General features: G+C 56.1%; 1 protein-coding gene across 3 annotated transcripts in view; it reads right to left on the bottom strand.

Moving 5' to 3' along the window:
* The window catches only part of SCN5A (sodium channel, voltage gated, type V alpha subunit), an 80,547-nt gene extending 55,177 nt beyond the window's left edge, over window positions 1-25,370 (bottom strand). For 2 of the 3 annotated variants that reach the window (XM_004676304.2, XM_004676305.2), the window contains exons 1-9: window positions 25,042-25,370; window positions 23,012-23,130; window positions 15,979-16,068; window positions 14,585-14,713; window positions 8,360-8,451; window positions 4,736-4,966; window positions 2,841-2,904; window positions 949-1,090; window positions 254-451 (exon numbers count right to left, since the gene is read on the bottom strand). In XM_004676304.2, the coding sequence (XP_004676361.1) occupies window positions 254-451; window positions 949-1,090; window positions 2,841-2,904; window positions 4,736-4,966; window positions 8,360-8,451; window positions 14,585-14,713; window positions 15,979-16,068; window positions 23,012-23,130; window positions 25,042-25,314 (1,338 nt within the window). In that variant the 5' untranslated portion in view covers window positions 25,315-25,370. Of the gene's footprint in view, window positions 1-253; window positions 452-948; window positions 1,091-2,840; window positions 2,905-4,735; window positions 4,967-8,131; window positions 8,224-8,359; window positions 8,452-14,584; window positions 14,714-15,978; window positions 16,069-23,011; window positions 23,131-25,041 lie in introns of all 3 variants that reach the window. The other variant, XM_004676302.2, reaches the window with a different exon arrangement.
* Window positions 25,371-26,318: the final 948 nt, after the last annotated feature.

Genomic DNA, 26,318 nt, shown 5'->3' with positions numbered 1-26,318 from the left:
CAGCTTTCCCCAGCATGCACCGCGCTTATAGGCACCAGCGTTCCCCAGCATGCACCGCGCTTACAGGCAGCAGCTTTCCCCAGCATGCATTGCACTTACAGGCACCAGCTTTACCCAGCATGCACCATTCATACAGGCAACCAATTTTTCCCAGACTGCACCATGCTTTCAGGCACAGCTTTACCTAGCAGGCATCATATTTATAGACATGCGCAGTCAGGTGAGTCTGCTTGGCGCTGCACTGCTCACCCACCTCATGTTCTTTCTTGAGCATCTCCATGGCTTCTTGGAAGCGCTTTTCCTTCTCCTCGGTCTCTGCAATGGTGGCTTGGTTTTGCTCCTCATAGGCCATGGCAACCACAGCCAGGATCAAGTTCACCAGGTAGAAGGAGCCCAGGAAGATGACAAGCATGAAGAAAATCATGTAGATCTTTCCCGCAGACCTCAGAGTCTGGGGGAGTAAGAGGGAAGAGGTTATTCTCACTGTGGTCCCTTCTGAGTCATGGTCATGGATTTTCAGTTGCCCCATCTGGCTGTGCCAGGGATTCAAACAGCCTCAGCCTAGAGGGTAGAATATATCCCGTTACAGAGAACTGGCCCACCAGTCCTGAGAGAGGGACTCAGAATGTGTCCCCATCCACAGGGGTTTTATAGCCACAGAGGGGACTATTCTGTAGCGTGGGGGACAAGGAGTGTCCAGTTCACAGAGTGCACTGCTTATATAAAGGGGTGAGTACTTGGCTACCAGCAAAAAGAAAGTTTCTTTGCTCTAGCCCCCCATCTGTCAGACACTACAGTGTCTATCCCCAGTTCCCTGCTCCTCCTCAGCTTTTGCCATTGGAGAAGCCGCGTTGGCCATTTCTGGCTAGTCATTTGTGCAGCCTGGGCCCTGGCTGGGCGTCCTGAGCCCCTTCCCAGTATTCCACTGCAGGCGGAGCTTCCACGCACCTGCTGGTAGAGGCGCTCCCAGCAGTCCTGCGTCATCAGGCGGAAGAGGGCGAGGAATGCCCAGGCGAAGGAGTCGAAGCTGGTATAGCCGTGGTCAGGGTTCTTGCCTGCCTTTAGGCACCGGTAGCCCTCAGGACATGTCCTGTGGCCAGACATGAAAATGCTGTCCTTTATGGGGTCCTTTGCCCCTGAGGCCCTCGCTGGGCTTGACTTGCAGCCTGGGCAGCCCAGTGCATGCCCTGTGACTTCCTGATGTTGAACTTCACACCCTGAGTGCCACGCTGCTGGCTCCCGCCTCCACGGCTTCCACCTGGGACACCCTCCGCCCCTCTTTCCACCCTGAAGGTCCAAATTCAGCTCCCTGTGCCACGTGACACACCATCCCAGCTGCTGTCTGAGTGGCATCTCCCTTCACAGAGGAAGGGCCTGGCTCACTTTTCTTCCTCTGCCTCCCTACCCCAAGAGGGGTGGAGTACAGGGACGCAGGCAGGAGCAGTGAGGCTTGGTTGAGCTGAAGAAGATGGCACTCGGGATGAAGGCTGCGCCAGGGGCTGAAGACTGCTTCTGGGGTGGTTGTGTGGGGGCTAGTGTGTCTGTAGAACATACCCCTTTGCCCATTTCCTGAGCAGGAGGGGATAGCCTCCCTTCCAAAGAGCAAGTGCTTGGCTAGACTCATGGTGTTCACAAAATATTGAGAGAGCAAGAGGAGAGTGAAAGTGAGAGACCTTTGTGCCTTGCTAATAATAAGACTTTCCAGACAATCTCTTTAGTGACACAGGTGCTCAGAGATTTGGGACTATAACCCCACAGAGCACGAAGGTGTGATTATGTGCCCCCCCACCCAACAACCACTAAGAACCCCTGGCAGTCACTGATCTAGATCTGGGGTACAGAAGCTGTACATAGTTACAGTGAGATACCACCTCACACCAGTGAGAATGGTATATATCAAAAAACTAACAACAATAAATGTTGGTGAGGATGTGGTGAAAAGGGAACTCTCCTACATTGCTGGTGGGAATGCAAACTGGTGCAACCACTATGGAAAGCTGTATGAAGATTTCTCAGACTACTAAAAATGGAGCTACCATAAGGCCCAGCAATTCCAATTTAGGGTCTACCCAAAGGACACAAAAACATTAATTCAAAAGGATACCTGCACCCCTATGTTCACTGCAGTACTACTTAAATAGGTAAATCCTGGAAACAACCCAAATGCCCAAAACTAGATGACTGGATCATGAAGATGTGGTATATATATACAATGGAATACTACTCAGCAATCAAAAAAGATAAACTCATGCCATTTGCAGCAACATGGATGGAGCTGCAAGGGATCATGCTTAGTGAAATAAATCAGCAGGAAAAAGAAAAATATCACATGGTTTCACTTATAGGAGAAATTTAAGAGAACCAAATAAGATGGGGGGAAAATTGTATTGTTATTACAATACGAAACACAATACAACACAGAGGGGGACAGAGAGGGATCAGAAGGAGAGAGGAAAGTGGGGGGCTCTGGAGGAAACTCTAGGTGGCTGGGGAGACCGTGTTCACTGTGCCTAGGTCAACTGGGAGGGATGAAGACTGGAGTGGAAGAGCAGCTCTGGGGGGCTTCTGGAAGGGGATGCACCCTCAGTTGTACTGTTCGGGATCCCTGTAGGGCTTCCTGGGCTTATTCCCAGCCTCACACCACCTGTGGACCTGAATTCAATCCGTTCTTTAATCTTTGGCAGAGGCTCTCTGTGGTGGGGGTGGGGCAGGAAAGCTGCCAGGATGGGAGGGAAAGGAAGTGGGGGGAGATCTCATGGTCCCCGGGGTAAAGGGTATAAATGAAAGTTCAGGAGAGTCCCTGGTGGGGTGAGGTGGCCAAGGGAGTGGGCACCACATACCCGGCATCAGAGCTGTTCCCACACAGTAAGACGTCTGTGGTGCCATTCTTGATCAGGTAATTTTCTGGAGGAGAAACGTTGCATGATGAAAGGCAAGTGTGGCCTGTGGGCTGTGGGGTGGTCCCACTTTATACACAGGCCTTTGGGAGATCCACTCGTGGTGTTCCCTCCCTTTCTTTGTCCTGCCCTGGCTCCCACCCTCTGCCCACACAGCCTGAAGCCACTCTGGTTGCTTCTTTTGCCTTCTTCCTATTCCTCCGCAGACCTTCAACTGCCAGTGTCCCTGACACTCTTGGAAGACACAGGAAACCTTAGCTGTCCCCATAATGAACTTCTGCATCCTGCCCCTACCACTCAGGAGGGCAACCGGGGTGAAGAGAGGCCCCGGACTAGGAAGCAAGGGTCTGGGAAGAATTCCAGCTTGGCGCTGAGTCATCATGTGGCCTTGCCAGGTGACTACCCAGCTGTGACCCACTTCCTGGGGGTAAGGTGGTAGGATGGATGCCTGGCACACTCACCGTGGCCATACTTTGGTCTGTTAGATAGGGCTGGGGCTGGACCCGATGAGATACCCAGCCTTGTCCCTTCCTTTCTGTGGCCTTCTGCCAGTCCCTGTCACTTACCACCACCCGCCTTGATCAGAAGTCGCACTTCTCAAAGGCAGACCAGTCGCATCAAGTATCAACTGGGAACTGGTGAGAAACTTCTCATGTGTCACCCCAGAGCTACTGACTCAGAAACTCCTGAGGTGGGCCCATCAGTCTGCGCTGTCCAGAGCCTTCTGGGGGACTCTGTTGCACACTGACGGTTTATAACCACTATTGGCCACAGTTGAACCATAAGCAAGTGTCCTCATTTCCAAGTTTCCTCAGATTTCTAGATTTCTTCTTCCAGAGTGGATTGCTGGTATGTGTCACAGGCCCTAACTTTACACTGGCCTTTAGGAGTCTTGTGGTCTGGCATCTGGCCATGCGTTAGTGCCTATCTTTGGCCCAGGTCAATGCACTAGTTAGAGAGCTTCCGGTCATCAGCCTGGAGAATGGAAGCATTATCCACAGAGCAGTGAAATAAGAGTTAACTTGTGTTAACTCTGTACAATCAACAAGTTTGTTTTTACCCTCTCCTGGCAAGGAGCACCGATGTCAACTGAAGCATCCCATGCCAAGCAGGTGTAGCTTCCACTCTACCCTCACACTACCCAGCTCCAGGGTACACTGTGCCCAGCTAACACACCTCCCTCTGCATGCAGTCATTCGCCTCACCACAACCAACACTCTGGGGTCAGTCCCAGCTCCAAACATCGCAGTGCTGTTCCCGTCTGGCTTCCCAACTAACTCCACCTTTCCTGTTCTTCTAGTGTCATCTCCCTTAGGCTCAAAGAATACATGAGGACAGGTCCTAAGTCTGCTAATCAACAGATCTCTCTCATGAAGGCCCGAAAGGCACGGGCTGGGGTCCCTGGGCACAGGGTTGGGTCGCTAGGGGCACAGCTCGAATGCTGTGGAGGGAAGCCTGCGGGCTGGGGTCCCTGAGCACAGGGCTGGGTCGCTAGGGGCACAGCTCGAATGCTGTGGAGGGAAGCCTGCTCTCTGGGGTCCCTGAGCACAGGGCTGGGTCGCTAGGAGCCCAGGGGGGCTCAAATGCTGTGGAGGGAAGCCCGCTCTTTGGGGTCCCTGAGCACAGGGCTGGGTCGCTAGGAGCCCGTGGGCTCGAATGCTGTGGAGGGAAGCCCGCTCTTTGGGGTCCCTGGGCACAGGGTTGGGTAGCTAGGAGCCCGGGGTGGGGGGGCTCGAATGCTGTGGAGGGAAGCCTGCTTTCTGGCGAAGCCTGTGTGGGAGGAGCCTCGGCCGCGGAGGGCGCATAACCATGTGCTCGGGCCAGAGTGCGTCCAGTACCTGAGCTGCTGAGGTAGCGGTCTAGCGATTCCCAGACCACACCGTCGGCCTCCACGGAGCCATTGGTGTCGTTGAGCATCGTGAAGTTGCGCACGCACTTGTGCCTGAGGTTGCCCATGAAGAGCTGCAGGCCGATGAGGGCGAAGACGCTGAGGCAGAAGACCGTGAGGACCATCACATCGGCCAGCTTCTTCACAGACTGAATCAGGGCCCCCACGATGGTCTTCAGGCCTGGGGGAGGCGAGGAGGAGGAGGAGGTCACCCACAGATCCTGGGGTCCCTGCTCTACAGGGCAGGGGTTTGGGCCTGAAGGGTGCTAAGCCCCATGGGCAACCACAAGGTGGCCTGTCCTGGGCTTTTAGACCCAAATCCCCTTTCTGATGAGATTCTGCCTGGGGGGGGGGGGGGCGGAAGTCCAGTGTGGCCCGAGTGTTTTCAGAGGGGCTTAATTCTCTATTCTTCGGTAGCTAAATACAGGAAATGGGTGTGCAAAATGCCAACCAAAGTCTGTCCCCTGCTGGCTGGTCTCAGGTATGCAAGGCCTGCCCAGTTAAATGCAGCCCATGGAAGGTCAGTTGCAGTCCAGAGATGGGAAGATGATCTCGGTAGAGGGACACGTGCATGTGGTTGGGGCTGAGGGGAAAGGTGTGTGTGGCAAAGCCATCGGTGGGTAACAGCCTAAGCTCCCACCTTTTGGAAAAGTTCAGGTCAGGAGGGGTCAGTTCAGGTCAGTTTTCGCCTTTGCTTTATCCTCCTGGGGCTCATTCCCATCCATCCCCTTCCCCAAAGCTGAGGCCATGATCTGTTAGTTGCACGACCTAGCTCCCTGCAGAAGCCAGCACCACACAGCGAGTGACAGAAAAGCACGTGTAGACATATTTGGTCTGACATTTAGCCACTGTCCGAGGACAAGTGTGAGCAGAGCACGGGGAGCAAGTGGGCCTCTCCCCCAGCGGTGGGCCCTGCGCCCACCCCCCACCCTCGCCACGCCCCCACCGAAGCGGCCAGATCTCAGATTAAGCTCCATCCATTCATCGTCCAGCCGGTTAATGTGTTAGGAGCACCCGTGGCTACTGTGCCCGAGGCTGCTGTGCCCCTGACCCAGAGACAAGGAGGCAGCAAGGGGCAAACCTGTGGGGAAGTGGTCCCCACAGTGCCACTAATGCTTCCGCCTGCCCAGGGTTCAGGGGCAGTCAGCTTGTCTGGAAATGGTCCTGGCAGATGTTGGCAACTGCCTGGGCTGTGGGCGGAACTTGCAGGGGTCTGTACCCAGAGCCGTGCTGGTGGTGGGATTTGCAGATCCTTTACTGTCCAGAAAGCGTCCTCTCTAGTGAGTTCCATGCTACCTCGGTAGGCACACTTTAGTTCTGCTCACTGGGGCCCAGAGCCCCTGCCTACCACAGGATACAAAGTGAGGCCACGGGGCAGCACCCCAGATACCCAAATTGGACTCTGCTTTCATTGTCACTCTGCACTGTCTTAACCTAAAGCATTGGGCTTACAGCCGAGCCAGGCATTTCCTAGTCTGTGACCACAGTGTCTGTGGGGCAAGTATCAGCTAGTGAGCACAGATTTAGCCTTTTAAAGTTTCACGTACTGATGAGAGAGCCCACTTAGGGCAGGGATGGTTCCCAGGAAATAATGGGATTCTTTCTAAAAAGACCCAGGAAAGGATGAGGGAGGGGAGGTCAGCTGGGAAATTTTGCCACTGAAGTTCTAAGAGGCTGGACAAAGAGCTCTTGCAACCAGTCATTTTTATCTCACTCCCAGGGAGATCAGGTCTGCAGAGTGCCAAGGCTATTTAAGACCCAGCTCAGGGGACACCTCTTCTGGGAAGCTTTCTATATGCTGACCATGGCATTTTCCTAATGGCCACCTCCGGGGCCTGGTGCCTGTTGCCTCACTGGGTTGCTGGCAGCTTGAAGAGGTCTAGAGCAGCTGGATCCAGCGATTGGTGATCTTCCTTCTTTTCTCCAGAACTGAGAGATGTGTTCCCTTGCCAGCCTCCCTTATATAACAGACGGAAACATGGCTTTTCTGCACTGCTGTTGTCAGTGTACTTATCTATTCTTGTGGTGTGTGCTATGAGGTTGTCCCGGCACCCTAGAGGACAGATCCAGAGGTATCCGAGCATGTATGTTTGTGCCAACGCCAAGGGCACCTGTCTCAATGGGGTGTGCCAGGGCAGTGGCTGGGAGCAGAGTGCTCACTTGCTTCTTGCAGGGGTTGGGGCTACTCAGGTGTGGATAGGGTGGTCCCTGTGGGCTTCCCGTGGTGGGTTCGGATTCCAGAAGGAACTGCCGGCTTACAGCATCAGTGGGGGCTCCTTTTGTACGATAATTCACCTCACCAGGTAGAGTCTCAACTCCTGGGAACTCAGAGCAAGGCCCCTGTTTTATGGGGATAGCAACCACCAAATGCAGACAAGGGCCAGGGACCCCAGTTTTCCGGCAGTGGATGCAATCCCCTGGTTGACCTAATTCTCCCCTCAGCTCTGACACTGCCCTACTTGCTGGCCTGCAACCCGATCCCAGCCGCCCTTGCACAGGAAGTGCCTACTCCAGTTCTGAGTGTGGCTGCTTCAGAACAGGCTCTGGAAGGTGTCTCTGGGCTCTGCTCTCTGGGTCTGAAATCATTAGAAGTCTTCGGAGCGCTTTCCCGGATGGAGAGGGTAGAATGGCTTTCTAGAGAGGCTGTCTGCGCTTAGAAGATTTCCCGGGTACAATTGCCAACATCTGTCAAGGAGAATTTCGTCCTGAGGCTACCATGCACGGTTTGCTAAACCTCTACCGCACCATGCAGCGAGGGCCGTTAGACACCAAGGCTTGAGGACGCCTGTCCACAGAGTACGCGCCGTTTCACAAGGCGGGGCTGGGGCGCTGGCTGTGCAGCTTCCAGGGAGGGGGCGCAGGGCAGGGGCTGGCACTCAGCCGTGGAAGGCTTCCCTGAGGAGTTCCTTTTTGGTTCTAGTACGGAAGTGGTTTCCCTCAAAATGGTCCTTTAGATTTTTCTTTTCAGAGGATGTTGCTTCAGCCTGAAGCAACTTTCACACAAGCCTTTACTAATTCAAATAGTTGAGTTCAGTTAGGCAAAGAAATCGCTCTCTGAGGAAGAACTGGGCTTCCACCCAGGGCCTGCCATGAGGTGCTCTGTGCCACCCTGGTGTCTGGGAGAATGGCCTCTCCTAGGGTGGCGGGGTGACCCAAACCCATTCTGAGGCTTTGAGGGGACAGCTGTGTCTGCCAGCACAGCCCGCCGCCCCACACCTGAGCTCGGGGAAAGGTATTCTGGTGACAGGCACATTCACAGGGGCCTTCCTGAGCGCGCTTTGGCTCCCAGGTGACCAGAGAGGCCAGAACGTGTCCCTCCAGCCTTGGCGTTTAACCTGATTTTCACCTGAAATGACTGATATAGTTTTCAGGGCCCGGAGGACTCGGAAGGTGCGTAAAGCTGAGACATTGCCCAGGTCCACAAATTCAGTTGTGTATCTGTAACAAGGGAAATTCACACACGAGACAGTGACGACACGCCGGTAGGAGACACACGGTCAGAGGAGGGGAGAAGGGGAGACAGAGAGAGAGTCACTTGTAGCAGAGATCTGAGAGGCAAATCTGGGTATCTTACCTGGGATAACTGAAATAGTTTTTAGAGCTCTCAGGACTCTGAAAGTTCGAAGAGCCGACAAATTGCCTACTTTTATATTTTCTGATACATACCTGCAGAATCAAACCACAGTTATTGGGGATTACAAAGCAGCACCTCAGCCTGCCCTCCCGACCAGTCCACTCCCTCCACCCGCAGCGGGGAGGGCTGTGTGTGGCCTGGGGTCTTTCCCAGGCCTTCTTCCTGATCCTAACCTGCCCAGCACAGGGCCTGAGCAACAGATGTCCACACAGCAAGCCCCCACGCGGCTCTCCGAGGGACCGTACTGTTGAGTGACCGCTGCTGGGAGGCCAATACTCTGCCGCCTTCTCCATGCCGCAGGGGCTGTGTCATGAAACTTCGTGGCAGGGTCTGAGGTGGGGAAGCTTTTCCAGGAGGCGTGGGCCAGGTGATAACAGGAAGCATGTGGCGTTCTGGCCCTAGTTCTGCTGTCTTCTGCTATCTGGGATCAGCTGGCGTCGGCCTCTCCGGCCCTAAGCCCTGGCTGAGGCCACCTCGGAGGTGTGGCTGGACCTCCCAAGGTGACCCACTTGCTCTTTCCGACTGCCAGGAGTGGCTCAGGGGACCCTGAGGTGAAGACACTCAACGGGAGAAGCAGACTGTGCTCCCTAGACAGTGCTTTGGAAGATGGGAAGAGAAGGTGTCAGAATATTCAGCTCTTTGCTACTCACGAGCAATGGCCACAGAAGAGGAGAACAGAACAGAGTGTGAGGTTCTAGGGAGAAGCTGACCTCGGTTCCATGGCTCCACTCCAATCTCACTCCGGGACCCTCAGCGTCCAAGGCTGGCTGTGGGTCTCCATGGAAAGTGGGTGTCCCGTCTGGGCCTGAATGGGGCTCAGCAGGCTGAATGACCCCAGAACTTGGAAACTTGCAACTGGCGGCCTCCAGAGCGCAATCAGAAGAGGTCACTCTCTGAGGGGCACGGACCTGTCCAAGCAGAGTGTGAGGACATGCATGGATGAGCCACATGACCAAGGTGTAGATGGACAGTGTGTGACCAGGACCATTGGGACAGTGGCGAGTGACTCGTGATATTTAACCAAAGGCTTTGCATCCAGGGTGTCTGACATTTAACCGAAGGTGTCTGATGTTAAACAAAGGACAGCGGCCTCAGGATGTCTGATGTTTAACCAAGTGTGTCTGTCCTGGTGTCTGAGTGACGTCAGACCTAGGACATCAGTCCAGCGACACTGGGTGAGTGCTAAAGATGAGTTGACAGGTCAGTCTGGCCCCTCCATTGCGCACAAGAGTCTGAATCTGCCTTTAAGTTGGGGTGCCTACAGGGAAGGACTCAGCAGGCTGTGGCCAAGGACTTGGTGTTCTGGAGTCATCTGGGTGCTCTGGAGTCATCATCTGTCACTGGGTGGACACCAGCTTTCTCTGTCCATTCAGGGGGCCCTTCCAATTTCTTTGGGCCCTGTGGAGCATGTCTTCTCCCTCCTTACCACATCCCTTCAGAGATGTGAAGTCAATGTCACATTCTCAGAGATTTCCTTCTGGCCCCACCAGATCCTTTCTGTGCTGTTTTCAAATCCACCTCTGTATTCACTTCAGTTAGTAAATCATTCTCAGGGAAAGAGGCAGTCTCATCTTGCAGTGGGGAGAAGTCACCTCCCTTGTTCTGGCACTAATGCACTTATTAATATGATCTAAGTTTCCTTTCACTTTTGATGGCTATTCTGTTCTCTGTGAAGGCTCAGACCTCAGGCTTCTGTCTCACAATCTTCTCTGAGGCTTGGACTCAGTGTCCTGACATGGTCCACATGGGACTGTCATGTGCAGCACAGAATGCTGCCAATGTTGCCATCACCTGGAGGCCATCAGTCTAGTCTGCTGGTGGTTCTGAGTCCACTTTCCTGTGGCTGGTCTAACAGATGTGGCTCAAGGCAACAGCTTTCCTTGCTCAGCACACTGGTTTCAAAGCTGCCTCGGGTTCCAGGGAGTGAGCAGAGCAAATCTGAAGGAGAAACAACAGTCCTTGCCTTTCTCCTCCTCTTCTGTCTAGATCCTGTGTGTTCCTGGTGTCTCCAGGAAGAAGACCTGCCTGTCTCCAGCTTGGATTCTGCCTGTCCCAGACCCAACTCTAACAGTGCTGGCCCTGCACTCATCAGCTGCCTCCTTGGCAGCTGGTACTGAGCACAGAGAAGCCAAGATGCCAAGGTGTGTGATTCCACAGGTCTGCCCAGCGGCTGAATGATTAACAACAAGAGTGGGGCTGGTGGTCTCGAGTTTATGAGCCTTGATTGTGGGTGCAGAGTTGGATGACAAGAGCGCTGCTGCTCCTTGTATAATCCAGAGCTGGCTGCTTCGTGGTTGGGGCATTAGGCCCACACCAGGCTGACTCTGGGGTCCTGAAGGCAGCATAGCAGAAGCGACCCTGGCAAAGAGCCAGCCTCAGCAGTGGCTGGGCTGGAGGTAGATCTCTGCCCTGCCAGGCGGGTACACCTCTCCTCCAAGCCATTTGACTCTTGCTGCTCTGGGCAAGCTGCTGGGTGGGGGAGGACTGTGGGTGGGGGAGGACTGTGGGTGGAGGAGGGAGGGGGAAATGGGGGGCTCCTGGGCCCTGACACAGGAAGAGCAGAGGTGATGGTAAGCGTTCACCCTGTCACGCCAGCCCCAGGGTAGTGGGAAGCCTTTTAGAGGCTGAGGGGCCATTAGGAAGGGCAGGGCTCTGCCTTCTTCCTGCTCCACCCCATCTTGCTGTGCAACCCTCCCCCGGGGCTGCTAGGCAGAGGGGACAGCCAGCGCCATTAGCTACTGTGGTGCCTGCCACCCTCTTCTCTCGGCCCTCCCTTCCTTCCCCTCCAGATTTGGTTTCCATAACAACCCCAGAAGGTGGGAGGCTGTGCTAGCTAGCAGGTAATGCCCAGCTGGGAGGGGGCCAGAGGAAGAGCTCTGGCTGTCTTCTCCACACCTCCCTCTGCCCTGCCCACAACCTCAGGATCAGGTGGGGTGGGGGATCAGGTCAAAACCTAGCTAGGAACATCAGACTTGGGGTGCCTCTCTTGGTTATGAGTAAGGAGACTTGGCTTAATCTGATTCATTGGTGCTGATTCACTCCATGCTTTCAGACAAGTGGGAGGCTCTCTTGGCCTCAGTTTTCCCATCGGTAAAATGGAGGGTGTGCTAGGGAGTTTCCCTGAAAAGAACTTTTCTGCAGCTCAAGACCCCTTTGAGAGTCCTAGGAGCGCCGCTGGCTACACCAGAATGTTCTCCACTGTATCACCATGGCAGTCACTCATTTTTACAAGGCAGAGTCACTGTCCCACCAGGCTTCCGGGCAGAGCATAAGCCTGACATTCCAGTGGGCTCATGCAGCTGAGTGCGGCATCTCTGAGTGGTGCTCGGATGTGGGGGACCAGTCTGGCCTCTGAGCCTGTTTTGCTTTGTCACTATTGGTTGGGGACAGAGGGAAGCAGGCAGGCCTTGGTGAGGCAGACGCACTTGCCATGGGATCCCATGGGGCAGGGGGAGGAGCTCACGTGCCACTGGACAGGAGGACTCACCGAGGGCCTGGGGTCACACAGAGCAACTCCCAGAGTCGTGGGCTGAAGACAGGCCGCGCCTTTCCCAGGACCCAGGAGCCCTGTTGCCAGGGCATGGGCCTGCTGACCTCCAGGATGGGAGGCTGGGTCAGGCAGACTCTGCCCTCTGCGTCTCCAGGCCCTCAGGGCCCGGGGGCACGGCCGCACTCCTGTCAGGCCTCCTGGAGCCAGGGCCCCACTGGCTCCATCTCCCAGTCGGTGCTATTTCCTAGCTCCAACATGGACAGTGTTCCTTCTCGCCTCAAACTTCTGACAGACCTCCCCACTTGTGTTCTCAGCTGGTGATCCAGCTCCTCCTCACTGGGAAATAGAAGCAATCAGAGAATTCCTTCTCTCATCATCGCAGCTCAACCGCCACCTGAATTCCGCCTTCCCTGCTCTCTAGGCCAGCACTCCACCCCCTGGGCGCTGCCCCACCCCCCTTGGGCGAGCTCAAGGGTTTTGCTGGGGGCACCCCTCTGTCCTACCTCACCAGGCTTCCCCTCTCTTCTAGCTCATTTCCATCAGCCTACCGGCACCACCCTCCTTCAAACGCTTTCCTTTGACCCCGCCTCCCCTCCGGCACTGCCTTACTTTCTGGCCTGTTTCACAGCCACCTCCAGGGACCAGATGTGGCTGTTCCTGCCCCTCCTGACACCCCTCCAGGACAGACTGTCTCCTCAAAGTCACCCCTGGCCTTCACGAAGTCGATGCCGATGTTCCCTCCGTTCTTGCTCTCACTTCCTCGATCCTTGCCGGGTCTTTCAAGTTGAATCAGTCCTCAGCTGGCTTTCGGGAGGCTGCTCTGCCCCATTTCCCGCACCCTCTCTGGCCATTCTGGTCTTCATCGCCTGGTCCTCCTTTCCTGACCTCGAGATGTTGGAGTGTCCCACACTTTGGTCCCACGCGCCTTCCCTTCTCTGGTGACACTCATTCCTAGATGATCTCATCGGTCTTCTGGCTGGAAATGCCATCTGTATCCTGATGGCTTCTAAATTTATATCTCTACCTTGCGCCTCTTGTCTGAACTCCAGACTGGGGTATCCAGTTGCGTGCTCAGTATCTCGCCCTGGGCGCTTTCAAAGGGAGTACAGCCCACACGGGACTTCGGATCCTCTTCCTCCCTCAGCCAGCTTTCCCCCCCACTGTCCATTTTAACAGGCAGTAACATCACGCGCTCAGCTGCTCAAGTCAAATCTGGCCTCTGGTGACCTGTCTGCCCTTCGAACACAGCCACATCTGCCTCTTCTACCACCCTGGCCACATGCACCCTGGTCCCAGACACCAGCCTTGCTCTCCTGGCTACTAAGGCAGCCTCCTAACGGCTCTCTGCAGCCGTCCTTACCCTCACACTGCAGCCAGTGTGACGCTCAGGTGACTCACCCCCTGCTCTCGGCCCCAACCAGCACCGCCCGCCCCCATTGGGCTAGTAAGGCCTCACAACCTCCCCCTCACTCTCATCCTCATCTCCTCCACACTTGCCCTCTCAGGCCTTGCCCTCTCAGCTCTGCTCCGGTTTAGTCTACATGGGATTTGGGGCAAGTGGTAGCTTTTTTTTTTTTTTTTTTTTTTTTTTTGTGGTAGCCTTTTTTTCTGAGCCTCAGTTTCACTGTGTAACGGCAGGCTGGAGTCAGCTCACAGTGTACCTAGGAACAGGGGTTCTGACACTTTTCCTAAGCCCCAGACTCCGCGTCTTGCTTGACAGGACCCGCCGGCAGGGCCAGCTTCCCCTTCTCTCTCACAGCAAGGCTGAATCCCAGCAGGAAGCTCCCGTCCAGGGTTAGACCTGGTCACAAAAAGCTGGCGCTGGGGATCCGCGGACCCTAAGGAGTGGATCTCAGAACTGAGCGAGCCCTGAGACCACCTGGCAGAGCACCTTCCCTCACAGGTGGGGAGACTGAGGCAATGCCTCTCCACCCCAGCTCTCCTCCTGGGCTCTCCACCCACAGCGGACTTTCAGAGTGGCGGCTGCACCCTTGACCAGAGTGACGACTCCAGCACTGGTCACCCTCCCAGGCCACTGTCCCGCCAGATCACTCAGTGGCCTGAGACCTCCAAAGCGGATGCCCTCACCCTCACAGCAGGTGTCCTCTAGGCCAGGTGCAGCAGCAGGTGGGGCGTCAAGCTCATTTGCTGGCGGGCTCACTGCATGTCCTTGGCATCCGTTTTCTCGTGTAAAACAGTGATAAAGAACCTGCATCTGGCCTGTTCTCTGGGTGGGGTGAGGATGCACAGGGTGACAGCATGCGCCCAGGTAGAGTGCAGGAGTAGAGAACCTGTGATGGCGAGTTCTTGGGGAAGCCCGGTCTCCTCTCCAGACTCTCCCCCTTTCCTGGAGATCATCCTTAACCACTTCGGAATCCAGGTTACGGGCCACAGTGCCCAGAGATTCCAGGTGGTAATACTGGTTTCTTTGATGGAACAGGCAGAGGACACTAGACCAGAATCTTAATGATGTCCCTCAAGCACCAGGGGTCACCGAGTCACAGATGAGCCGGTGGACTCGACCACCAGGCTGGTCTGAGCCCCTCCAGTCCCATGTTCTCCTGTCACAGGACAGTGGGCCACTCCGCAGCGCATGGCTGCTGTGGATGGCAGAGGGCTGGGCGCTGGGGCAGGGTGGCCTGAGGCACAGCATGGCATAGTGAATGAGTACTTACGCCATGACAATCACACTGAAGTCCAGCCAGTTCCATGGGTCCCGGAGGAAGGTGAATGCATGCAGGCAGAAGCCTCGAGCCAGAATCTTCACCAGAGACTCAAAGGTGTAGATGGCGGTGAAGGTGTACCTGGGGAGAGACCAAGGGGTTTCTCCAGGAGGCGGCAGCCTACAGGCCAGGGTCCCCATGTGGCGGGAGCCCTGTACAGCAGCTCTCTCTGGGGGCATCAGGCTGGGCTTGTGCAACGTACCACAGCAGAGCAGGAGTTGGGGGCTTTGTTCCAAGCATCTGCTGACTCACGCACCTTCCCATCTGTCTGGTTGCAAAGTGCCTGCGCTGCACCCATCTGAACTCTCCATCTTCTCGTCTCAGTTGCCTTGGTCTCAGAAGACCCCCGGCTCATCCCCTCACCCCAGCCTCGGGGTCCATGTACACAGGCCTATCCGGTAGCCACTCAGGGGAGGACACTCAGAGTCACAGCCCCTCTCTCTTGTCTGTAGGTGCTCAGGCAGCTAGGGGTGGGGGCCGCCTACAGGCAGGTGGGTGCCACTGCTTACCTTGTGCTTGGGAAGGAGGCTGACCCGCTAACACTTGAGTCTGGGTGGGGGCTGTCCTGGGCCTGAGCATCCCAAATACCTGGAGACCAGGACCACGGCCCACAGAGTCAGAAGAGGGCCACAACTATGTGACTTCCTACACGTCAGCAGTGGATGCTGGTCCCAGCACTGAGACTCTGCTGGGCCCCGTGAAAACAGGGACAGGGACCAGGACAGCCACTTTGGCAAAGGGGCTGTCCCCAACATTCTGTCTGTTCCCTGAAACCAGGAGCCAGATGCACCAAGTATCTATCAGGTTGGCTTAGAAGCTTCGGGCAAGGCACTTTCATTTGGGAAGGAAACGGTGTGGGAGGGCAGGACGCAGCTGAGCGCGGTACTGAGCAGGGAGAGCCCTCGAGCTGTTCCTGCCCGCGGAGTGTCCGGTAAGTTACGTCTCCAATTCTCAGTGTCCTCTTCTGTCAAATGGGGCCAGTGGCTGTGCCTACGCTGTGGGGTCACTGTGAGGGCTCAAGGGCAGGATATCCATTGTCATTGTTCTATGACAGCTGGCTGTGTCCTAAGTGCTCATAAATGCGCATCTTTTACCACCTTCCTTAATGTTATTAATCTTCTTTGGGGAGTGCAGGAAGAAGACCCCAATTTGCCAACATGGGGCTCTTCTCCCACTGCGAGCATGACTCCAAGCAAGAACTTGGTGGGACTGGGAGTCGCACAGGGCATGGGCCAAGACTGTCCGCCCCCCATCCAGGCCTGGCTTTTGGGGAGACTCAGTGGCCAGAGTGTGGAAAGGAAAAGGCCGGTGGGAGGGCCCCCTGGAGAGGTCCTGCAGATACTCACTCGACATATTTGGTCCAGGGTGGAGGCTCATGCTGGGCCATGAACACGCAGTTGGTGAGGATGGTACACATGATGAGCATGCTGAAGAGCGTGGCGCGGTCAAGGAAAGCGCGTGAGGCCGGCCGGGGCGCCAGGGAGAGCCGCCCGACCAGCAAGACGGGCTCCACGGCTGTGCCCCACCGTGTCTGCCTCTCCCCACTCTGGCTGGCTCTGCGCCCTCCCTGGCACCTGCAGCTAGACACCTGTTCTTCCCCACATAGGGGCCAGACACCTGAACCTGCTGCTTTAGCAGAGTCCCTGTAGGCCCTCTGGGGGGAAGGGAGGAGGCCCAATCCAGACCGCAGGCTCCAGGGCCTCTGCTCACAGCGTGTGGGAGCCCTGGCCTCAGCGTGCTGGAGGCAGATGCATGTTGAGCTGCTCCTCGGGGAGCACTGTTGCTGGGAGAGGAAGGACATGGTGGCAGAGCTCCAGCTCCCCCACCCCCACATCTATGGCAGCCACCCCAGCTGACCTTTCACCTAGGATTTCTCTGCAGACATGCAGTAATACCACAATTTACACACTTCATCACGTATACGCACCCTGGGCAGGCAGGAACTATTCTCTGCTTCCTGCTTTCATGCCTGCTGCTCACTCTGTCCTCTGCTCCATCTACTCTCTTTCAAGAAATCCCTCAGCAGGAGTCTACTCCCTCAGAAGGAGCACCCCCTTAGCAGAAGTGCCTGCTTAGGAAGAACATCCCTCAGAAGGAGTAGCCCCTCAGTGGGAGTATCCCCTCAGAGGAGCATCCCTTCAGTGGGAGTATCCCCTCAGCTGGCTGCTTCCCCTCAGAAGGAACAACCCCTCAGGGGGATGCCCCCTTCTCAGAAGAGACCCTTGGCAGGAGCACATCTACAGTGCACCATTTCCTTGGTCAGGGGACCCCTTCAGCAGGAGGGCCCTATCTGAGCAGCCTGCCCTGACTCGGGATTGCCAAAGCCTCTGCACTACCAAGGTGTCCGGCTGCTTGCTGAATAAAATGCCCATCTGACACCCACCAGAAGGGGCGCTCTTCCAATGCTGGGACTGTGTCTAGGGCATCTGTCAGGGCTCTCGGCCTTGAAGGGCACTGCCATGCCTGATACCAGACTCTTTGGCTTTAAGTCCCAGCTGCTGCTCCATGCTGGATGAGGCTCTGACTGACCTCCATGGCCTCCCTCACCTCTCTGAGACCTGTAGTGGGCACAGAATAGATCAGGGACCTCTGTGGTTGTGGCTCCCCAGAGGTCTGGCCCATAACAGGGACACTGCTGCCCTCACAAATCCCTTCCCCACCGCCCCAGTGTAGCCCTGTGCAGCAGCTGCCAGCCAGCGAATCCCTCAGGCTGCCCGGGAGCTGGGTAATTGAGCTCCAGGGGCCAGCCTCTTTCCTACCTACCAGGGCTCCACCCTTTCAACAGCCAAACCTAGCCTCAGGCGCAATGGGGAGGCCCGAGCAGTTAGACTGGAGCTCAGTGCAGTCATGAGTGAAGCAGTCTGAGAAGTCTCCTGCAGGGGAGAGAGGTGAGGCCTGGCAAGGACGAGTGTCTGCCCTCCACACCTCCAGCCTTCCCCTGAAATAGCATGGCAATCGTGACTCCAATTTAAAGTGAATTCTCAGGCTTTGGGAACCTCCCTCAGTCAAGGTAGGGCTGCTCAGTTGAGAGGCCAGGGCTCCAGAAGCCTTGATTCCTCCCTGGCCAGAGGGTACCTCTCTGGGCATTAGGGTCCCCCCCACAGCCTGGTACCTGCCCACCCCTCGGCCTGTAGGAGCATCTCCGTGGCAGGTACATCTCCCTCAGCAGCTTTCAGGGCCAGGATCAGATATTCATCTCAGAACACACACACACACACACACACACACACACACACACACACACACACGGCTCATGCACAAGCTTTCCTCACCGAACAGCTAACAAGCCTCTCGGATCCTTGACTCATCCCCACAGATCCACTACTAAGCAATCTACTGAAGATCCCAGATGATTCTGAGAAAGGAGGGTAATCTTGGTGTATGTATTTATGGAGATCTGCCTTGGTGCCAGGCTCTGGCCATCTGTGTCCATGAGCTAATTTAATTATTCCAACAACCTATGAGGTGGGAACTTTGTCTCCATTTTACAGATGAGGAGACAGGCACAACCAGGTTAAGTAAAAAATAAGACAGTAGGTAAAAGAAAAGATTTCCAAAGACAACCATATCCTAATTCCTGGAAATTATAAACATCAATTTCTATGATGAAAGGGCCTTTGCAGATGTGATTAAATTAAGGCTCTTAAGATGGCCTCTCTGGGTGAGTCCAATGTCCTCATGGGGTCTTTCTAAGTGAAGAGGGACGCAGGAGGGCCAGGCCCAGAGAAATCTATGTGAGAAACACTCCACCAGCTGTTGCTGGCTTTGAAGATGGAACAGGGCCACGAGCCAGGAATTCAAGTAGCTTCTAGAAACTGCAAAAGCCTAGAAAGTAGATTCTCCTCTTAAATCTCCAGAAAGGAACACAGTCCTGCTGATACCGTGATTTTAGCCCACTAAGAACATTCCGGACTTCTGACCTCTAGATGTATAAGGTTTCAATCAACTAAGCTTTTGTAACACAGCCACAGAAAATGACTGAGATGCCATGCTGATCAGTGGCAGCCCAGCTCTGAGCCCCACTGTGGCAACAGCTCGGTCACGGACCCTGAGGGCCACAGGGTCCACTCCCCTGCCTCCAGGCTGAAGGGCTTGTGTGAGTCACATGGCCACAGGCCCTCGCCTGCTGAGGGGGAAGGCTTCTCCATACTTGGCCTCTGCCATTGGGTGGGAAAACCGAAGGAGTGAAAGGCTTATGCTCAGGGTTAGCAGACTGCCTCGTGGGCGAGAAGTGGAGTTGTCAATCTCAAGGATAAACAAGTAGCTGTGCCTGGCCTATGTGGGAGATGGGGAGACTCGGGGCCAGGGAACCAGACCTGCCTCTGGGGGGCCCTCCTTGGGGAGGCATTTAGACGGGCACTGGAAATGGCCAGGGCTCCTACCAGGGAGCAATTGGCCAAGCTGGTCATTACAAAGTATGGTGAGCTGAGGACTGGGGAGGCCCCTCTCTGTAGAGTCACTTCTCTCTGGGCTGTGGGGGAACAGTCAGGAGGAAGGCCCCTCGACAGAGAGCAGCAGTGCCGACGGCTGCCTTAGCCTGGAGAGTATGGCTTCCCCACAGCGAGACAGGGAGAGCCGTTGCAGACAGGCCGGGGTTGCAGGGTGGGAAAACACTGCCTGTCTGCGTTTTACTTGCTCAGACACAACAGTGACTGAGAGAGCTTCTAGTCTCTTTGCCATGCGACTGCTCAAAACCCTGCCCACTCTCCTGGCCTTGAGGATGGCCCTTCCACTACTGTGGGTCATTCCTGTGTGACAGTGTGTGTCTGTGTGATCTTTTACTGCCTAGCTGAGCCTTTAGTCCACATGACTCTGCTGAAAGCATCGCCAGGTCCCCCACGGAGCCCAGCCTGCAGCGATACCAGAGAGATGAGTCAAGGGTCCTCCTGGCCAGGGCACACCTGTTAGCACTGCCTGGCTTTAGGCTGATGACTGAGCTGGCCTCATGTGTGGGCAGAGGCAAAGGCCAGCTCTCTCCAGACCCGCACTCGGATGAACAGCTTCAATCCTGTGGTGTCACTGTCCCCAAACACCCACTCCCAGCCTCATGATTAAAATGCCAGCAAGGACTGCCTGCATGGGCTGTGGGGAATGCCTGACACTTGGGCTGCCTGTCTTCAGATCCCAATGAGTCAAAAAAAATCCACACAAACTCCCAAAGAGAAGGGAATTCACTGTGGGGGATATTTTCACATATTTGTGCTGTTAAATGAACACACACACACACACACAACGCACACATACACACATGGTTTGATTGCCCATTTGAAAGTGCTAGAGAAACGTGGGAGGACGCTGTGAACAGATCCTATGCACCCAGGAAGGCAAAGCGCTTCTCGGCGTGAATGTGAGGTCTCTCTGAATGTGACTGTGCTGAATTTGGAGTTCAGTTGGTTTCTTTTATTTAATCCTGGCAGGAACACATTCTGCAGGATTATCACAAAAATACGGAGGAAAAAATAATTCTACAGGCCCATATTTACTTTCTTAGGCAGCGTCCCAGGGAGGCATTGCTAGGGGAGGAGGCGTGTGCTCGGCTCCTGTCACCGTGCAGACGAGGGGTCGGGAAAGGGAGCGGGTGGCCTCTGCCTGGGAGCTGACTTCTGGAGAACAGGGCTGCCCCGTGTCCTTTCAGTCTGTCTTGACCCCCTTCCCCTCCCTAAAGGGCCTGGTACAGAGCTTTGCACATCGTAGGGCTGAGATGTCAGAAAGGATATGAAAAATGTCATCAGACAATGGGTATGAGTTTGGGTTCTGCAGGATAAAAACGCCCTAGAAGGCTATTGTATAACAACTGGTGCATGAAGTTAATACCGCTGGACTGCGTGCTTAAAAACTGGTTAAGATGGTAACGATTAAGTCTGTTTTAACCACCATTAAAAAAAAGCAAGCTGAGTAAAAGTTCACAAACCAAATTCAGAATCTAGGTGCATTAGAAATGCAGTGATTTCTAATGGGCTTGGGTTTCTTTTGGGGATGATGAAAATGTTCTGGAATGAGAAAGCAGTGATGACTGCACACCCCTCTGAATATGCCAGCGTCCACCGGACTGTATACATTTTAGCACCGTAAATGGGATGGCAGGTGAATGATCTCAATGGGAAAAAAAAAAAGCATGAAAAAAATAAGCTCCTAACATGGCAAACCTGGACTAAAGAGGGCAAGAAATGTACATTTTTAAGAATGTCCATTTTTAAGCCTGCCCCTCACAGGCTGACATGGGAAACAACTGTCGGAGGACAGCATGTGCTCCAGATCCCGGGGACCTGCTGGGACCCTAGCTCTGGGACAGGGTCTGGAACTCAGCCCTGCCAGATTCTCACAATGCTGCTGCTGCTGCTGTGGACAACTCTTAGACACCCCATCCCCCCACCACCATTCAAGGCCACAGAGGGATTGCTCTCACGTGCCTTAGGGATTTAGGTGCCTCCCTCCCCCATCACACCCTGAGCTCACTAAGGGGCGCTGCTGAGGGCAAGCAGTGTGGCCCTACCCAGGAAGTGGTTGGTGTGTCAAGGCTGCTAGGAGCCCAGCACGGGCCTCACTGATGCCAAGGCAGTTCCCTGGGGCAGCTGCCCTGGGAGACGTGGCTGGCTCAGAACCTCAGGGCCTCTCCTACTCGGTGGGACCAGCCTCCCACAGCCTCAGTGTCACCTCTCAATAGGCCCCTCTGGCCAGGCTGGGGTCTCCAGTGCCCCACGGCCTCCCTCACCCGCCTGCCCTCCCGGCCTCATCTGCCCCACGGCCCAGTCCAGGGCCCCGCAGGAACCTTGGGGCTCCTGCTGCATCCCTGGGGGCTGCCCTGGCTGCCAAACAGTGTTGGGTTGGTTAGATACCTGGAGGAGAAGTCCCAGGTGAGAGCCTGAGCATGCTTTCGGGGAGGCCCCGCCCTCGGAACGAGGCCCCGGAGACAGGGCCCAGCGAGCAAGAAGCCTGGCCGTCCTCCCCCGCCACACAGTCCCACCAGGCTGTGCCCGTACGCCGGCAGGCAGGAATGGCAGCTACTTGTGTGCTGTCTTATCCCTCTGCAGGGACTGTAAAATTCCAAAAGGGGTGAGGACAGGGTCTTACTCAGCTCCGGACCTCCAGGATGCTGCAGGATGGATGGTACCCATCTGGGCGCGGGGACAGCTGCAGGGCAGCTCCATGTTAGGCAGAACTCTCCCTCACCTCACAAAATGAGGTGCAGCTGTGAGGGGCAGCCCCCCCCCCGCCACCCTGCTGCTGCCACAGCCATCGCCTAAAAACACACCCCCCACCCCACCCCTCGGAAAGGTGGGCGTAGGCTGGGTGGAGGAGGGGAGGGCAGGTGTGTGGATGTGGATGTGCAGGTCGGGTGGGCAGAAAGTGGGGCCGGAAAGGACACCCTCATGTATGCCTGAACAGGAAAAGCCCCGGGGTGGTCAGCCGAGGTCTCGGCCACTTAGTCTTTCACCGGGCAGCTGTTTTCCTGTGCCTCCTGCCTCGCCCAGAGGGTGGTGGGGGAGGTCTTTGCCTTGGCCTCAGAAAAGGCCCATCTAGATGGGAAGTCGAGGGGCACTTTGAGGAACTCCAGCCCCCCACACTGCCCGACTAACCACAAGAGGCCCTGTGCCAGCTGGCAGTCAAAGGCAGGTGGCCCAGGCGGTCATGGTAAGTGACGGACCCTCACGTCATGCCGGACGCCCACCCCGCCTGAGGCGCCCTTTCTGAAGTCCGGAGAACAGCCACCACCTGGCGCTGGTGCCCTGTCCGAGGTGAGGCCTGGCTGAGGGCCCCGAGACCCCGCAGAGGTGGCCCTGTGGTCCGTGTCACCACAGGAGCTGTCCTCGGCCGCTGCAGCTTTTCCAGGCTGAGCACTAACTGGAGTCTCCGAGATACTCGCAGATTGCAAACATTTTGTCAACACTTAATCAAAAAGCAAGTGTTGCTGCCCTCGAAAGATGCCCACGTGTGAAGAAAGCAGAGGCCCCATTTACTGGGAAGGGCTTTCTCCCAGGTGGGGTGAGGGCCTTGCGATGGGCAGGGAGGTGCGGGGCCCAGGGGGTGCAGAGTCAGAGGACATTTGGAGCTAGATCAGGGCCCCACACTGGCAGGACTCATTTCTTCTGGTCTCCTCAGTCACTGCGGTGTTTTTAGGGTGCTTCTCTCCTGAAGGATCAGAGCAGGGATTCTCAAGCCTTCGTGTGCCCGAAAATCCCTTGGGGCCCCATTAAAACACAAGTGCTGGTCAGCAGGTCTGGAGTGGGGTCTGAGAGTCCACACCTCCATGCAGCCCGGCTGGTGACGACTACTGGTCTGAGGACCGGCCAGGCATCGTCACTGCCCACCGCCCTCAAGCCCCTGTCCACCCCAAGGGGGCCTGGCGGTGCACACAGTGGGGTCACCTGCAAAGGATATGAATGAACGAGAATCTTCACGGCCGCTCTCCGCACAGGGTGGAAGGGACTGAGGACGTACAGGGCGTTGGTGGCACTGAACCGGAAGATGGTCTTGCCTTTATTCAGCACGATGAACGTCTGTGGGCAGAGAGCTGCTTTAGGTTGGGATGGTGGCCCTTGTGGAGAGAGGTTTTTGGGGGGCAGCTGTTGACTGGGAGTCCTAGAACCCTGGCTGAAGGTGGGGTGGGAAGAAGAGAGAGGCTGAGGGAGGGTCAGCAAGCAGGACAGCCAGGACATTTGGCAGGTCAGGAGACCCCTGCTGGGCTGTCCATGCTGGGGAGGAATGAGGTCAATCAGGACAATGTCAGGTTGGGATTCAGCATAGTCTCACAAGGACTGCCCTGACAAGAAGGGACAGTCATGACCCCGGCCGCCGTCAGCAGAGGCCGGGCCGTGATGTGCCTCCTTCCCCCTCTCCCTTAGCTGATGTCTCCTCAGTCTGTGAGGTTTTCCTACTGCGCCCACTGGGGACTGCCAGTCTGATCAGGGAGCTGGGATGAAGAAACGTGGAAAACAGACTAAAAGACCTCTCACAACAATTAGCTACTTTGGGCCCTAGTCTTCTCCCGGCCTTGTTCTCTTTCCTTCCTCCTCATACAGTGAGAATATATTAAGGGTCAGACACTATGTGGGAATAATGTAATAATGCAGATGCCCTGAGAAGAACCAAGGGTTTAATTTTGCCAGTAATGTGTCCAATTTTTGTACTTCGGTACATTTTGCATTTAGAGTTTCAAAGTCAAACCACCCTGTCTGCACAGCACAGCGGGGCACAGACAGTGGGTGCTGGGGGCTGAGCCCACGCCAGATGCAGCCCTTGAGGACAGCAGTCCACCCCGCCCCCCGCCCCCGGGCACAGCAAGGTGGCCCAGTTCAGGGTTTCCCTTCTCCAAAGGTGCAGCTGGTGAGGTAAAGTCCTATTTAAACTGGGACAGCTGGCAGATAGGTCAGGACCAACATCTTTGTGTCCCAGCGTCACCGTGTGGGGCTTTGGGCAGTGTTGCCAGGGGTGAGCAGGAGAGATCGGAGATCAGAGGCCAGAATCATATCTGGGCCAGGGTTCAAGTGTCCCTGGACAAAGGGCCAGAAGAGACAGTGTCCCTGACTCCTTCCAGCCTCCTCTGCCACCAACCCCTAAAGCCCATCCCAGCCCTGACCCCACCCTCGGCTGGTCATCTGTCACGATTCTCCCTGCCCAGCTAACTCCAGCCTGCCACTTCCCCTGCCTCGCCACCAGCTATGGCCCGAACTCCAGCTTTGACCTACCATGGCCTAGGCCTGCCCACGCTGATGAATCCCAACTTCAGGCCAAATTTGACCCTTACTGTGTGGTGCCGATCCTTAATTTGAACCCTCCTGGGGTCACCTGAGCCGGGGGAAGTGGGCCACATCTTCCCCTTATGCTCAGGAAGGACAGCAGCACAACTGCTCCCTGCCCTCCCCCCTCCTCCCTTTTCCCACTGGTCAGGCCCTGTTGCAAGCCTGTGATGCCCAGGAAGCTGCTGCTGTGATCCCTCCGTCTGAACCACCCAGGCCAGGTCAGTGCTCAGCCGGTACTCCAGGGGGTGGGGAGGTGGGGTGGGGGGTGTCTCCGTTGTCCCCGTTAGGAGTGTGGACCACAGGATGGGTGGCAGAGAGGCCCAACCTTAATTCAAGACAGGACTCAGGGCCCGACTCCAATTCACATCCCAAGGGATAGTCAGGAGTCCTCCGAAGGTGAAAATCTAACCATAGATGATTCCCAAAGTGGGACCCCCTCAAGGAGGGGAGATTTAAACCATGGCTGTTCTCACTCTTTCATAAGACAAAGCATCTCATCCACACGGTTCTGGCCTCTGGAGATCAGAATCGATATCACCAAGGACTCACCCCCCGCCAAAGCCCAGGAGAGCCTGGCCCAGAGCCCCAAAGGGAGGCAAGGCCTGTCCCTGTCTGCTGCTTTGACAGGGAAGCTGAGAGAAAAGTGTGGGCCAAGGTGGACGCGGTCACCTTCTGGGTACTGTAGAAGGGGTCCAGGTCCTCCAGGGGCTCTCCGATGAGTTCTCGGGGTGGGTTGCCATAGAGATCTGGCAGCTTTTTGGAGGCTTGCAGGTCCAGCTGGGGCCGGGGAGCCTCCTGTTCTGGCAGCCCCTCACGGCTCTCCTGCAAGGTGGCCGAGCCTCGGGCTTGCTTCTCCGCCATGCGCTTCTCGATGGCCGCAAGGGACTCCCGGGTGAACCTGCGGAAGCTGCTGGTGCCCCGAGGTAACAGGAAGTTTGCCATCTTCTCATCCTGCTTCTGGGGCACAGGCTGTCCTCACACTGCCTGAGGGGAAGCTGGAAGACACAAGTGGGGGTCTGAGCTACTCGCAGGGCAGAAGGCGGGTGACCAGCTCACTGTGGGTAGCAGGAAGAACATGCAGGGAGGCTCCCAGACCAGGGGCGCCCATCGCCCCCTCCAGGCACATCTGGCCGGAGCTGGCTCTGGTAAACTGAGCGAAAGGCCGACGACCATGTGTGGGGGTCGCGGGGGTCTCTCCTCCCTTTCCATCTCCAAGGGTGTGTCTGGATGAGACACACGTGATGGTGTCACTGGAGTCCCTTCATTCTGCCCCACTGGACGGACATGAAAGGCAGCCCTTGTCCCGGATGGCTCCTTCCCCAAGCCCACCTGTTCACAACCGCTCCTACACACCAGGGCGGAGAGGGCCACTGAGGCAGGGCCAGGGCCTGTCACGCTGCAAGCCCAGCTATCAGACACAGTGAGGGCAGATGAAGGACAAGGGCGCAAGACGCTTCTGGAGCCCCGAGGAGGCTCCCAAGTCACTGTACAAACTCCAAGCTTCTTTGCCAGGAAGGCTGCCGATCTGGGTGGCCAGCGGGTGGACGACACTGGTCTCCCCACAGCAATTGCTTGGGTAAGGGTACTCAGACCTTATTAGGGACACGGGGGTGCCAACATCTGGCAACTGACCAACCGAAGGGGCTCCTGTGTCTGCTGAAGGAGACCAGGACAACTGTGGGTTTTGGAAACAACTCTGGAGCTGGCATCCAGGTGCTGGGGTCCGGGGTTCACAGGTGCGGTTGAGCCCTACTGAAGGATCTAAAAGAAACCCCCAGAGCGAGGCTTTTTCCAGAAATGGGAAACACTGAGCACCTCAGGCACCCCTCTTCCCAAATCCGAACAAACAAGGGCTCATCCCAAGTAACAGCAGAAGCAGGAATGGTGGCCGCTCGCGGGCAAGGCTGTCCAGCGGGCGGTGTGAGGCAACACGGGGAGAAAGTGGC

Source organism: Condylura cristata, unplaced genomic scaffold (genome assembly GCF_000260355.1).
Source record: "Condylura cristata isolate star-nosed mole 26May11 unplaced genomic scaffold, ConCri1.0 scaffold00004, whole genome shotgun sequence".
NCBI classification, from domain to species: Eukaryota; Metazoa; Chordata; class Mammalia; order Eulipotyphla; family Talpidae; genus Condylura; species Condylura cristata.
Note: the sequence above shows the minus strand (reverse complement) of the source record. Positions and strands in the feature narration are given on the sequence as shown.